The sequence below is a fragment of the Eufriesea mexicana genome, unplaced genomic scaffold (assembly GCF_001483705.2).
Source record: "Eufriesea mexicana isolate 0111107269 unplaced genomic scaffold, ASM148370v2 scaffold2438, whole genome shotgun sequence".
NCBI lineage: Eukaryota > Metazoa > Arthropoda > Insecta > Hymenoptera > Apidae > Eufriesea > Eufriesea mexicana.
In genome coordinates this window covers 395,392-408,747 of record NW_016910515.1, presented here as the reverse complement: position 1 = coordinate 408,747, position 13,356 = coordinate 395,392, and the positions used below count along the sequence as shown (strand labels likewise).

Sequence of the window (13,356 nt, the reverse complement as noted above, 5' to 3'; positions counted from 1 at the left end):
TATGTAAATATATATATATATCTCCTTTTCCTGCATATATCCCACGAAACTCTTTATCATTTCTTTTAATTCCACTCTTCCTGTTAATGCCATATTACTGCTCCAGCTTCTCTTTTCTGCGTTTGTTCTTCTAGATTCGAGACGAGCACATTGAAAAACGTCGGACTGACAAGGAAAGTGCAAGTCATCGAATCATTGATTTAGTTAAAGTTTTGCAGGTTTCTAGATTTAGTTATCCAGTTTAAGAAAATGTATCGTTACAAGGACAGACTCCATAGTATTTGAAATATTTATTATTAAAGCTTTATTATTCGCTTAATTACAGATTTATTTCAAATAATTACCAAGTGCCGTTGTGACTTAACGGCAACATCCGAAAATTCTTACGCTGTAGGCCTCCAGGGATCGAGTCCCATCCGTAATTAATAATTTTTTTTCCAATCTATTTTTCATTATGTATTAATTTTTTCGCTCGTGAAAATATATAATTTTAAATAAATTGTAAATGTGAGATGGCAACCTTGCCTCACCTCTTCTTCTGTTCAGAAGCTTTCACCTCTTTCGACTGTTCGCTTCTGTTATATTTTTTCCTTCGTCATATATCCCTTCTATTATTTCCCTTAAGTTCTTCTCTACCCCTAACTCTTTTAACCTTTCCATTAATTCTTCTCTTTTCACTTTATCGAATGCTTTCTTTAAGTCTGCAAAGAAGACATATAACTTCCATCCTTTCCTATCCATCTGCTTATTTCCTCTTCCTTTTTTAAACCCGAGTTGACTTTCTGGCAATTTCGATTCTATTATCCTTTTCAGGCTTTCATTCGAAACACTCGAGTAAAACTCATATATGCGGGATCGGGGTGGGTGGATTAGCTAAAGTAACGTTGTTTTACTACTTCTTAAAATACAATAAACATACTTATTGGCTACAAACTAGAGACCCGCTACGGGTACGCTCGTCTCTTGTTAAACGCTATCTTGAAGACCGTGAAGGACTGTTGCTGCCCGCGCCCTGGCACCCTTATTTAAGCATTCGCTCTGTTCTTTTCCATACCCAGGCTTTCCTTCGCAATCATACTTCTTTCCTACGCAACCTCGGAGGGCGCGGTATTTCAAACACTCTGCACGCATATCTAATCTTTCGCCCTAACATAAACATTCATTGAAATCGATCCTCTTGCGCGCGGTCTCTTTCGTTCTGGGTCCAGACACACCTGCCATTCTTCCAGGGCCGTTCTTATTCCAATCCCACATATAGGTTGTGTCTAGTAACGAGTATCACCCGACTAAAGTTGTTCCGTCCCAGAGTCTACGTTCATAGCATAACTCTTACTTTCATTTTCGATAATTCTAAAGACTTTGTTATTTTGTATTACGACTGTAACTTCGAAGGTTAGACGTGCCTCACCGCCCTTTCAGCGTACTAGGTCGTATATCTAAATGCGAAAGTACAGAAAATTTATAACTACCACACCCGACAGATTGAACCCATGGGCGACAGATCCGCTAAAGCGACGGACGGACACCTACTTATAAATTACGTCATTGACTACCAAAAAGTAGTTTCCTTGGCAGTTCCCACTCCTCAACCAAAAGTTCTTCCTACACACCCACGTCCAATCAAGAAACTCTATTTTTTTTTCTACTTACGTCTACTTTTAACTAATCCAAAGAAACTCGAGGAAACAGCGAACAGGACACGATGAGACGTGACAGGAAGTTAAAAATCAGTACGTATTCGACACCCATCACCGAAACATCTTCTAAATACTATAAAACGCATGTTCGAGACGATACTCCGCTAACGTCCATATTTAGGTATTGTACAATTTAGTTACAGTAAATATCCAGAAACTAGTGAAAATAAATAATCTACCCCTAACTTACACTCGCGATCCGCAAAATATAAACTAATATTATTAATATTAAGTTGGCGCGTAATGCGTTTTCGACAATTGGAGAAATTCAATTGATTGGACGCTACAAAAGTTTGCCACCTTCCCTTTTTCTTCTTTCTTATAAATCGGATATATCGTTCCTCTTCTTCTCAGTTTGCTGGAAATCCTTTTTCTTTTAAAATTTTCTTCAGTTTAATTTTAGATTGATAGATTTGATCGGATTGATCTTTTCCAATTTTCTTTGCCTCTCCTGGTGCACTGTTATTTCAATTATAAGAGTAACGTCACACGTGTTTTGACAAATGAAAGTAATATTAAGGGGTATTGTCAGGTATCGTGCGCGTGTTTCGGGCCTACGAGGGACCTCGAGCTTCAGCTCTATACAAACTTCGCGAATGAAGATTATTACACTGACTTTCTACGTCGGACGCTACCAGAGAACGTGTGCGTAGGTAGACACGCAAGCCTGGAAAACCCTGCCTTCGCCGTTAAAGGTCATTGGACAAGATGAACCTACTCTTTCGGGAGACAGCTCGTTTGATTAAGTCTCCAGGATATTTGGCACCATCTCGGTATTTGTGTACAGATTCTGCCTGCGGCGACGGTCACAAGTTAGTTAATTTTCGTTTCCATTGTTCCGGGTTGCTGTTTTCTTCGTCAACAGCGATTCCTCCCGTTGGAGGTTGGTCTTTCGTTTGCCAGCCTTGCGCTTCTTCTTCTTTCCAGCTTTTCTTTCCCGATTTCTTTTTCTTCCTCGGCGTTTTTTTTCTCCCACCGCGTGATCCTCTTGGCTCTGTTCTTCGATCCTGTTTGTCTCGTTATCTCTTCTACTTGGCTGTGAGAACGCTGCGTACAAACCTTTGAAAATGATGGAACGAGCCCTCGGATATCAGCTTCGTAGCTTTTATTCGCTATGCGAGTTCTTGACCATCGAGTCCATTCTTCAGCGTTTTCCTTTTTGCACTCTATGTTGGGCACTCTTGAATGACTTGCCATACGGTCTCTTTCTCTCCACATTCGCGTAGTGTCGTTTTGCTAAGCACGAAGGACTGCAAAAACGAAGGACTTACTGTCAAAATTCCCGTAACTGCTCGGAAACTGCGTTACGTGGTGGTCGATGTGGTTCCAGTTGCTCTACGTTGTAAAGTATTCATACGTTCTTCATCCTTTTCCCGTGATCTGTCACCGTCCTTGCCAAGTGATTAATTATTCCCTTGTACAGCGTACTTAGCGCTCTATGTCTGAGACTCCAGTTAGTTTTGGTCAATTTCGTCACTCTATTGATGACTTTCCTGCGCTTATGGGCCATTTCTTGCACTTGTAGCTTGAATCTCAGGCCTTGTTTCACACTAATACCCAGGTATTCATTCTATATCTATCGCATTCCGCCTGTATCGCATTTACCTTCTTTTTCTTTCTCTCCTCTCGCATCAACTTTTCCTTTTTCCACCACATTCTCTATATTCCTTTCGCTTTCTAACATACTCCTCCCTTCTCTTCTTTCTTCTCTTCTTTCATTTTCTTTAAGGTTTTTCGTAGTTCTTAGAAAAGTTTTCTTTTCTGAACCGTCTTATGTTTTCCGATGTTACGTTTCTATCTTTTGTGTCCTCCTCATTGAACTTGTCACTTTCTATTTTTAGTTCTTCTTATATTTCTTCTACTGAAACTTTTTCACAATTCCATCACTCACATGGACCATCTTTTTCACTCCAGACGTGCAGTTTCTCTAATTCTTAGTTTTTTATATCCTATTCTTGTTTTTTTCGTTTCTCTCCTTCTTATACTGCCTTCTTTCTTTATTCGCTTTGTATTTTCTTTGCTTTTCTTGTTAGGTTGTCATCCGTATATATGCCCCCCTTTCAAGTTTTCCTTTACCCATTGACTCTATTACCGCTTCCACCTCTAAATTTCTTCCGAAGCATTTCTCTATCGCTTCCCTCACCATTTTTCCTTTCCTCCTTTCCATTTATCTTCCTCTCCTTGTTCCACTTTTATAATTCTTATCCCTTGTTCCTCTACCTCCTATCACAGGTCTCTTTTCTATTCCTACCATTCCTTCCTTTCCTTTTTCCTACCCTCTCTTCCTTCTATCAACATTTTTCTTATTTTATCCATTCCTCCTTCATTTCTCCTATCGTTATCCTTATCCATTTTACCATTTTTTCCCCATCCATTTCCCTATTTATTCGTTAATCTCTTTTATCGCGCTTGTGTCCCGCGTCCAATTTTAACCTCTTTTTACCCCTTTTTTCACCCCCTTCTTCCTTTATACCTCGCTTACGATCAGAGCTCCACCAGCAGACCATTAATATCTTTATTGGAAATTTTGTAAAATTTATACGAATGTAATACTACGTGTATTATTTTTAAGGGGTGTAATAAGTGTGACACGACGGAATATGGGTGAAAAATTCGAGAGTGTCTCTGCTTAATTGCTCGAACTACCGATGATTCGTCACGCGTGGAGACTTGGCCCTTTTGGGACTCGATAGATCGTTTATGGAACGATCGAGAGTTTACGCGAGCACAGAGTTTTCGCGATCCATTTGTCGGCGGCCGATGAGGTCCGTTGGACGGTAACCGTCGGGGCCTGTCTGTCAGCGAGCGGTAAGATAAGTTTGTCCGTTATTTTCGTACACATTATTAAAATTATTCGATATTTCTTGGTATTTTTTAATGTAATAGTAGATAAAATAAATTCCTGTACAAAACAATGATTACCCATAAAAAGAATGTAAGATATATTTTTATTTCTATCTATTTCTGTTAGCTTAATTCGATTGTGAATATCTATGCAATTACCATTAATAAATAAATATGCAGTTATCATTAGGAAATGACTAAAGTAAAAGACCTGAATAAAAATATCGTTGTTTCCTGAAAGTATTGTAAAAATATAATTTTATTTTGCATATTTGCATTTATATTTTGTATATATATTTTGCATATATCCAGCATATATATGTAGGAATGTTAGACAGGCAACAGAATAAGCAGCGATGTAAATATAGAAGCGATGTATTCTAAACTAAAATTTATTCTAAGCGTTAATAACTCTCGGCTGACTCTCACTCGCTATCTCTCATAAAACTCTATGACTGACTCTAAAACACTGACTCTTTCACGTCCTTGCACTCTGCCTTCTTTCATACTCACGTTCTCTTTCTCAATCGATGGGTCACGTATCCTAAACACTCAGACGCATTCCTAGGCTTCATGCTTCACTTGCATTCGACTCTGTCATAAACATCCCTTACATTCGATCTTCTTGTACGCGGTCACTTTCGTTCTAATTATGAACCCAAACACTCTTGACATTCTTTCAGGGCCGTACTTATTCCTTTGATAGATATAAGTGCATATATCCAGCATAAATGCATAGACTTTTGCATGTACATGTTTCATTGAAAACGTGTCATTGATCCAATTGCATTAATCATCAAATAAGAACAAGCAAAATCAAGTGAAATTTTGAAATAAAATTCTGATGAATCTTAGAATGAGCGGTATGATTACGACTTCGAGTGAGTTACATCGAATCATTTAATAGTGTCTATTATTACAAATCATTTAATCACGGTGCTACAGTAATTAAATACAGATATGGTAATTACAGATGTAGAAGACCATAAAAAGGGACCTTTAATAGTACAAATCATGATGGCTATAAATATACCATGGCGATATCTTAATAATAAACTGTGAATGGATTTTCTAGAACAAAAAGAAAAAAAAAAGGAAAGAAAAATACACGAATAAAGATATTCCAGGTAAATGTACATTATGGGAAAATCATTTAGAAGATTGTTACTAGTTAACTAGTTAGAACATTTAGGAGGACATTATGTTGAATATACGTTGAAATTTATGAAACATTTAAAAATATTTTATGCAATTATATCTCATTTTGTATGGCAGATAGGTAAAATAGAATAGATAAGAAAGTTCGCCCACGATCTTCTTCGGTTAATAAGTTAACGTCTACTACTAAAAAAGTGTTTCTAGGTATTCCAATATACGTGGAGACTTACTATGAAAATAAATTCTAAAATATTTGATTGTCATCAGAAGCGATAATATCAAGCTGTTACGTCAGCTGACAGGAAATAATTATTTTATATCTTTTGAATTTAATACGGAAAGAAGGTAAAAAAATTGGGAAATGAAGTATCGCGAAATTGCACGCAAAATTAAAGCTACATACATACATATATCCTAAATAGAAATATGAATTTCAGTACAATGTTAAAAATTAATAAAATTTTATTGGACGAACACATCACGAAGGAGTTGGAAGTAGCAGCATAACATTGGTGTAAATTTAAATACGTTTCTGTAAATAATACGCCGTGTAAAAAATGAGAAAGCAATTGTAGTACACTGTAACTTGAACTAAAATCGATTTATATTTGCAAATAAATAAATTAACATTTTTCAGGTATTTATGCAAAAATTGCGTTCTCTGCGTGTTCCACATTTTTATTTTGTACCGTATATGTTTTATATATCTTGCACATTTTGATATAGTATTTTTGTAAAGACATTCGCATTCTACTAGTTATAATATTGAGATGTAACACTCGGAGGAGACAAGCGATATCTTTAAAAAGTTTATATATGGAGAAGAATATGAGCTTTTTGGTCCGGATTTGTAGAAAACTTTCATAAAGACGCAGCTCGTCTCCATTGAGTACTCTGTACATGAACTTGGTCACTGTTTCGTCAAATACGACTATATTTTCTACACGTCTTTCTTTCTTACAATTTCTACAAGGTTACAGATTCATCATAAAAATAACGCTTACAAATCTAATATTATACATTTGTTCTAAATATTCGCATAACGTCCTCATCGTCTACATACATTAGAATAAAGTCGATACGTGGTTAAAGCGAATAATCAGAATATCATTGAAATATTAATGGAACTGGCCTTTCTAGTAGTAAAATACCAATAAATACGAAATTAATCGACTGTGATTTCTATAAACTGGAAAGAACAGATGCAGTTAGAGAATACATATTTTTTATCGTGCAATTTAGGTCAATTTAGGTAAAAAATAACCATATCATTTGAATGTAGACGTTAAGCGCACTTAGGTGATAACTCGAGTGACTAACGATTAGACGATGTAATAGTCACGAATGGACATAAATAAAAAGAATTTAGGATATAAAATTGCGAGCGATAATAAAAGTTTGGCACGAATGATGATACGAATGAAGTTGTAACGAGAAGTAGTGCTAATTCGTGTACAATTTCAATGGAAAGCGAAGTTAAAAATACATTGGGTATTACAATGGACATATTCTTCGTGTAAAGTTGTAATTCGAAACGCATGGTTAAATGACTGGAGTCAATGAAAATCGCATGAAAAATTTCTTACAGGATAATAAATAGAAAACGATAAATTTCCAATTTTCTAATTTTCTTGGTAGTTATCTATCGCGATCTTTTACCGAAGATTATTCGATAGTCGTGACATCACAGATCGTTTTTGTATATTAATATCACCCACGAAAGTCACATTGTAAAATAAAACTTAATGCAAAACATTGACAACGGTTTTCAAAAGCAAAAAAAGGATAACCTTGGACGAATAATATGAATCACTGTATACGTTGTTCCGAATCAAACACGTGCGTCGTAACACAAATCCGTATATCGATAAAGGTAACGAACATATTTAAAAATTTGACATAAAAATACTCTGTTTACGCTTGTTAGATGAACTCACGCTTTAAAGGTATTAATAGACGCGAAACGGAGTAGGGAACATCTGTTATATCGAGAATTTCAATGTTTTAGAAATTGAATGATAACGATTCTGTCTATTATTTGTTCTTTTAAATTTTAACATTTAAACCAATTTACTTATATTATTATCAACGTTGTCTATTAAAATCTAGGCCTACTGCACGTACTAATTAAATATAATAAGTATTTACTTAGAAATTACTTTCAAGTAAAGAAGCATCTTTTAAGCAGTATCGTAAATTTAACGATGGAATATTGCAAGGAGAATGATATCGTTTCAAGTGAGGATAGGAGAGAAGTATATATGGAATAAAACATACCGATGGTTTAAAATATACTAATGCGTAGTGGAAAGGTTATTACTACTATATTACGTGCTACTTAATTTCTCTACTTTATTAATCAGATTGCACAAAACATTTTTAAACACACATTTATATAAAATCTATATTGGAAAACAGATTGCACAAGTGAGTTTTAGAATATTTAAAGGAAATAAAATATTTACAATACCATAACTCGATGTTCTGTTAAATTCAATCCACAAGCATATAGTAGATTATGTAGTTGTTGTCGTAAATACGGTGTAAATATTTTTAAAGTCTTCAGTTCGAATTTAAATTTTAATATGATTCGGGTAAAGCTTGACCATGTCCAATATGCAGTAAGTTGTTCTAATTTCATTGTATTTCCTAATCCAAAAGCAGGGTAAGCTGGTTCGTTCTCCCGACATTTCCTGTAATCAAATTTGGCATCACGCAAATGTCTTCAAGGAAAAGTGAATATTTTGTTACGAGCTAAAGGTTGTAAATGTTGTAAATAAGTAAAGGTTGTAAATAAATAAAGTTGAAATTCTCGAGAATTAGTAGAATTTTATATCACGTATGCAGCATTTCGAGCATTGCAATTTATCGATTCAAATTTCGCGGATTTGTAGGGTCCGTGACAAAGTATGGCTACATGGTTGATGTAGCTGAACCGAAATTTATCATGTACAATTGAAATAACGAGCTTTGGAATAAAGTTATTCAGTTCGTGATTTTACAAACAAGTATATTCGAACGTAAATGCGTTATTGCGCGTGTTACAATACAATATAACGTATATACGTATACGAACATTTTTCAGGTTGTATTTTATGCAAGAATACCAAAGCAACTTTTGTTTTATAATTCTGACTTGACATCGCTTTGTAGAAATTTTTAATAACTATGATTAGTTTCTGTTACAGATATTTCATCGAATTAAGCAAAAATATACTAATAACGTACTTATAATGAATAAAAAAAATGTGACATAAATATAAATAATATAAATATGAAAAATATGAAAAAAATAAATATAAATAATACAAATATGCGTGGAAAAATTATACGTCACTAGTAAGAATGTTCGATTCTACAATCTTGATTTGATTCGAGTTAGGATTCTTCTAGGTCAAACATATTAAATTGCATTCTTCTTTGTATCGAAAGATGTTACGAAGAAATTAAGTAAGTAAAAAATATAAATGTAAATTACGAATTTTTAATCAAAACTTGAAATAATATTTTAGAAATGGTCAAACATGCATTATCGATCGGACTCTAAAGAAAGAAGTTTCACGATGTTAAACGTGCATTTAAACATTACATTTAAATACAACGCATTTAAACATAAAGCGCAATGAGGTAACTGTATCAAAAACTCGAGAAATGCTATTTTTAATTTTTTTACCGAAATTAGTAAAGGTGTAAAATTTTCTTGGTATTTATCAAGTCCTTGGTCTAAATGTGCTTATCTTTTCCTTTTTTGTGAAAAAATGCTGTATTGTAGTATCTATGACAAATATAGATCACGGTAGATTGATAAAGTGTATTTTTGCAATTTTTTGGCATAAAACATAAAATGCTACAAAAACTACAAAATGCGTGACCCGATCAAAATGATTTTGAATAATGTTATATAGGATGAAATTCTGAAGAACTCTTATTTCAGCAATAACTGCCGCTTAGCTATAATTTTCGAGGTAATTGTAAATATTTCTGGTACTGCTATATTAAATTTTGGATGTATGTACATAATGTGGATGTTGCGCTGGGTCTGATAGGAATCAATCCTGGACTAGTGTCTCGCCGCGGCGTTCGTCAACTTTACATAACTAGTGGATAAAAATAGTCGAATGCTCTAATGCTAATTTAAATAAACTTAAGCTAATTACGGAGGAGCCTCGCGTTAACTCCCAGATGAAGAGCGACTTTTGGTAATTTTTTACGGTATGAAACCTGTCGAAATTTTTCGGCACTTTGCATACACGTTCTTTAATATTTCAAGACACTGAAATATTAAATTTCCTTGTTACATTTTAGTGACTTTTACGAACATTCATAATCTTGTTCATGGATAAGATAGGCAGAAGGTGCGACGGATATTTCAGTGAACCATAAATTACGCTCTACAAGACTGCGTAGTCTCTACTGCAGGCTATATCAGCTCCAAATTGTAAAGACGACGATAAAGACAGTGAAATTTGATCTGAAATCTTTATGTCACATTTTTGAGATGTGAAACTACTTTTTTAAATAAAAAAAAAATTTTATTTCGTTGGGAGTACGCGGATGAAAGTACCCGCTGACCAAACACGGAATAAACGTGTACATACGGGACTATGTGGATATTCGCTGTAACGAGAAGCTGTCATCAACGAAGTGGAATCGGATGGCAGCGGAAGCGAGCTTAGCCATCCACTCGGCAGCAGTTGGAAGGCATCCGCACATTGAATCGACTGTCAATTTAATTGCTCGAATAATTGAGTATCCAAATGTTGTTATAAAGATGGCGGACACTTGTAACAACCTTAAATGCGTGTACGTCCGCAATCTGAGAGTGGTCGCAAGGAACGCGAGAGCTACTTCCCTCGAACTCCAAAATAGGATCTCCACCACTTGCCCGTTCTAGTGGTTGGAGGATGCAAACTGGCAGTTCCGCTTCAAATTCGATTCGCTAACGACTGAGTTGTCTTGCTTTCAAGCAGAGGGCGATAGATAGGAAGGACCATAGTGTGCGCCTTGCACTGAAGAGACTTTTAACTCGAGTGACACAACCATGAAAACTAAATACCTCACCGATTACTCAAAACCTACCTTACGCATCAACTACGACTAATAGTTTATTTCCTGACAAGGAACAAGCAATCATTATTGATCGATGCTGTAGGCGATACAAATATGACTAAATATGTACTAGTCGCAGGGGAGATTACCGTATTCAACGCTATCCGATTGACTTCCCGTTCATCGAGCAATATATACGTATACAATATATATAACACCGTATATACCTAGGTAATAAAAGCACACCAGACAAATTTTCCAAGCAACTTTGAAACACTAATAATCAATAACGAGATCACCTCAGTCAGGTCTCTGTTTAATATTTTACTAAAAATGATACACTCCAATATTCTCCTTGCTTCAGATGTCAAGTCTACGTTAACCGAGATTTTCCGAATATTTCCAAATCTTCGTACGAAGATTGAAATAACATAAGAATGCAAACATTTGATACAGAAATTTTGTACCTACTAAAAAAGTCACGTGTTAACTTAAATAAACAGGGAGGACATATTTCAAAACAATGCAACTGTATAACTCAAACTCAATCATTAAACCTATCAAACAACGAGACAAACAACGAAAAGGAACAAATTATTTGCAAACGTTATCTAAAAACTTACAAACACTTTTCCTGAAGAATGTATTTTAAGCGATACTACGCTAATCGCGACACCTGTTAAATGTATTATGTACTTGTTCGACCTGGTCACGTGGTATGACCACGAGTCTAATACACACCGTTTGTTTTTGTTTTTTTTGTTCCGTCTTCTCGATCCAACCATCGTGTCGACAAGACATTGTGTATAGTTAAAATGAAATCTTGAATATAATAATCAAAGTTAATAAACCAATTTAAATTAAAGACTAAATTGTCTAACAGAAATAAAGGACACTTCGCCGCTTATATTACTTAATTTACCTAATACCATAGAAGCAACACTCGATTCGATGTTATTTCAAACATTTGTTTATAACAAAAGACTTTCACTGAAGATCGACTAAACAACGAAAACATACCAACGAGGTCGATCCGAGCAACTCCGCCGACAAAAACTTTAACCGAAGCAGTGAATTCGAGACAAATAATGAAGAAAAAGCCAGAGAAAGCCACTGGTTAACTAGAATCATCGACAAAATGGAGGGCATAGTAAAACCGATTAATCTCGCAACTGAAAATTTTTCTAGCGTATTTAAGCTTAACTGCACTCGACTCAAAACTGCTGCTCGAAGAATGTTGTCAATCAAGGAGACCCAAAGGATATTTTCAAGGAATATATGACCAACATTAAGAATTTAATCCATATGTCCAGGTTAATTCATCGTACGCTCCAGGATCATGGGATAGAAAGCAGACTCGATCGATTAATAGAAAAGCTAGAACTTATCCGCCTACGAACCATCTTCTAAGCCATTGTTTCCTTCCAAATATAATTACATCGTTCATAAACACCGACTACAAATCAGCCATGTTCATATCACGTCACTCCAAATTATTCAATGATATCGCAATAGCTTTTACAAACGTATCGAATTAAAATTTACAATTGCTAACAGATGAACTACAACCACGAATTATCTATGGGGAAGAAACTTTAAAAACTATAGCTCAGGTAAAATAAAAACTACGATACTTTTCACAGCGGAGGATTAGCCATCTTCGCTAACGCTATCGTTACAAGCGGTATCTATAGCGAAAAAGTGTCGAACTCGACCAATCTAAAATTCACAGTAGTCAAACAAACCTAAATGAGTTAGATTCCGTACATAATAGTTCACTTAGAATAGCAGTCGGTGCCTTTTGCTCTAGTCCAATCAACAACATTCTTAATGAGGTATCAAAACTATCATTGCCGGTTAAACAAAATCTTGTGCCAACAAAACCCAGTGTACTTAAACACATTCGGACATAATGTCACTACCCTCGATCAACCGTATGTCCACTCCATTTAATTACAGGATAAGGTACTACTTGAACCAGTTATACGTGGAAATTCAGCACACAACTGAAACATCGATTCACGATATCTCCACATGGATCATCCCGAATGTTGAAAGCAATATGAGCTACTTGAACAAAGTAACAGAAATATCAATCCTCACGTGCTAAAGATCCTTCATAGAGAACTAGAGGAGACACTTATAAATGTAGCTATACATATAGGCAAATAAAAAGCCCAAATGACTGTGGATTTGCAGCCGTTAGGGATCAACTGACAAAAAAGTCAAACTATATCGCGATGCACTCGTCCTCCATTACTAACTCAATACCTTGAAATACGCTATCGAATTCGCAATTATCAATTATCAAAGTAGAAAATTTCACATGTTCCGCTATTTTATGAACGCCATCTCATCGATGCGAAACCAATGGAGCAATGACATCGATGTCAACTCACTTGAGATTTGGGGAGTTGTAAATTCCGCTATGCGACGATACGCGATTACATTCTTACGCCGAAAAACAATTTAAAGGACAATAAATCAATCGACTTATTAACCTACAATATCTAAAACACGCCAAACTAGTCAACGAAATATACATTTCTATGTCCGGGTTGTTAATAACCCTACTAGCGGTAGTTCTGACTTTAAACAAAAGAGAGAG

At 35.3% G+C, this 13,356-nt stretch overlaps 1 protein-coding gene across 1 annotated transcript in view; it reads right to left on the bottom strand.

The window, feature by feature from the left end:
• prom (prominin) overlaps positions 1-13,356 on the bottom strand; it is a 107,749-nt gene that overhangs the window by 16,579 nt on the left and 77,814 nt on the right. Inside the window, exons 12-13 of the mRNA XM_017903605.1 lie at positions 12,202-12,204; positions 8,170-8,392 (exon numbers count right to left, since the gene is read on the bottom strand). Of these exons, the coding sequence (XP_017759094.1) occupies positions 8,170-8,392; positions 12,202-12,204 (226 nt within the window). The remainder of the gene's footprint in view (positions 1-8,169; positions 8,393-12,201; positions 12,205-13,356) is intronic.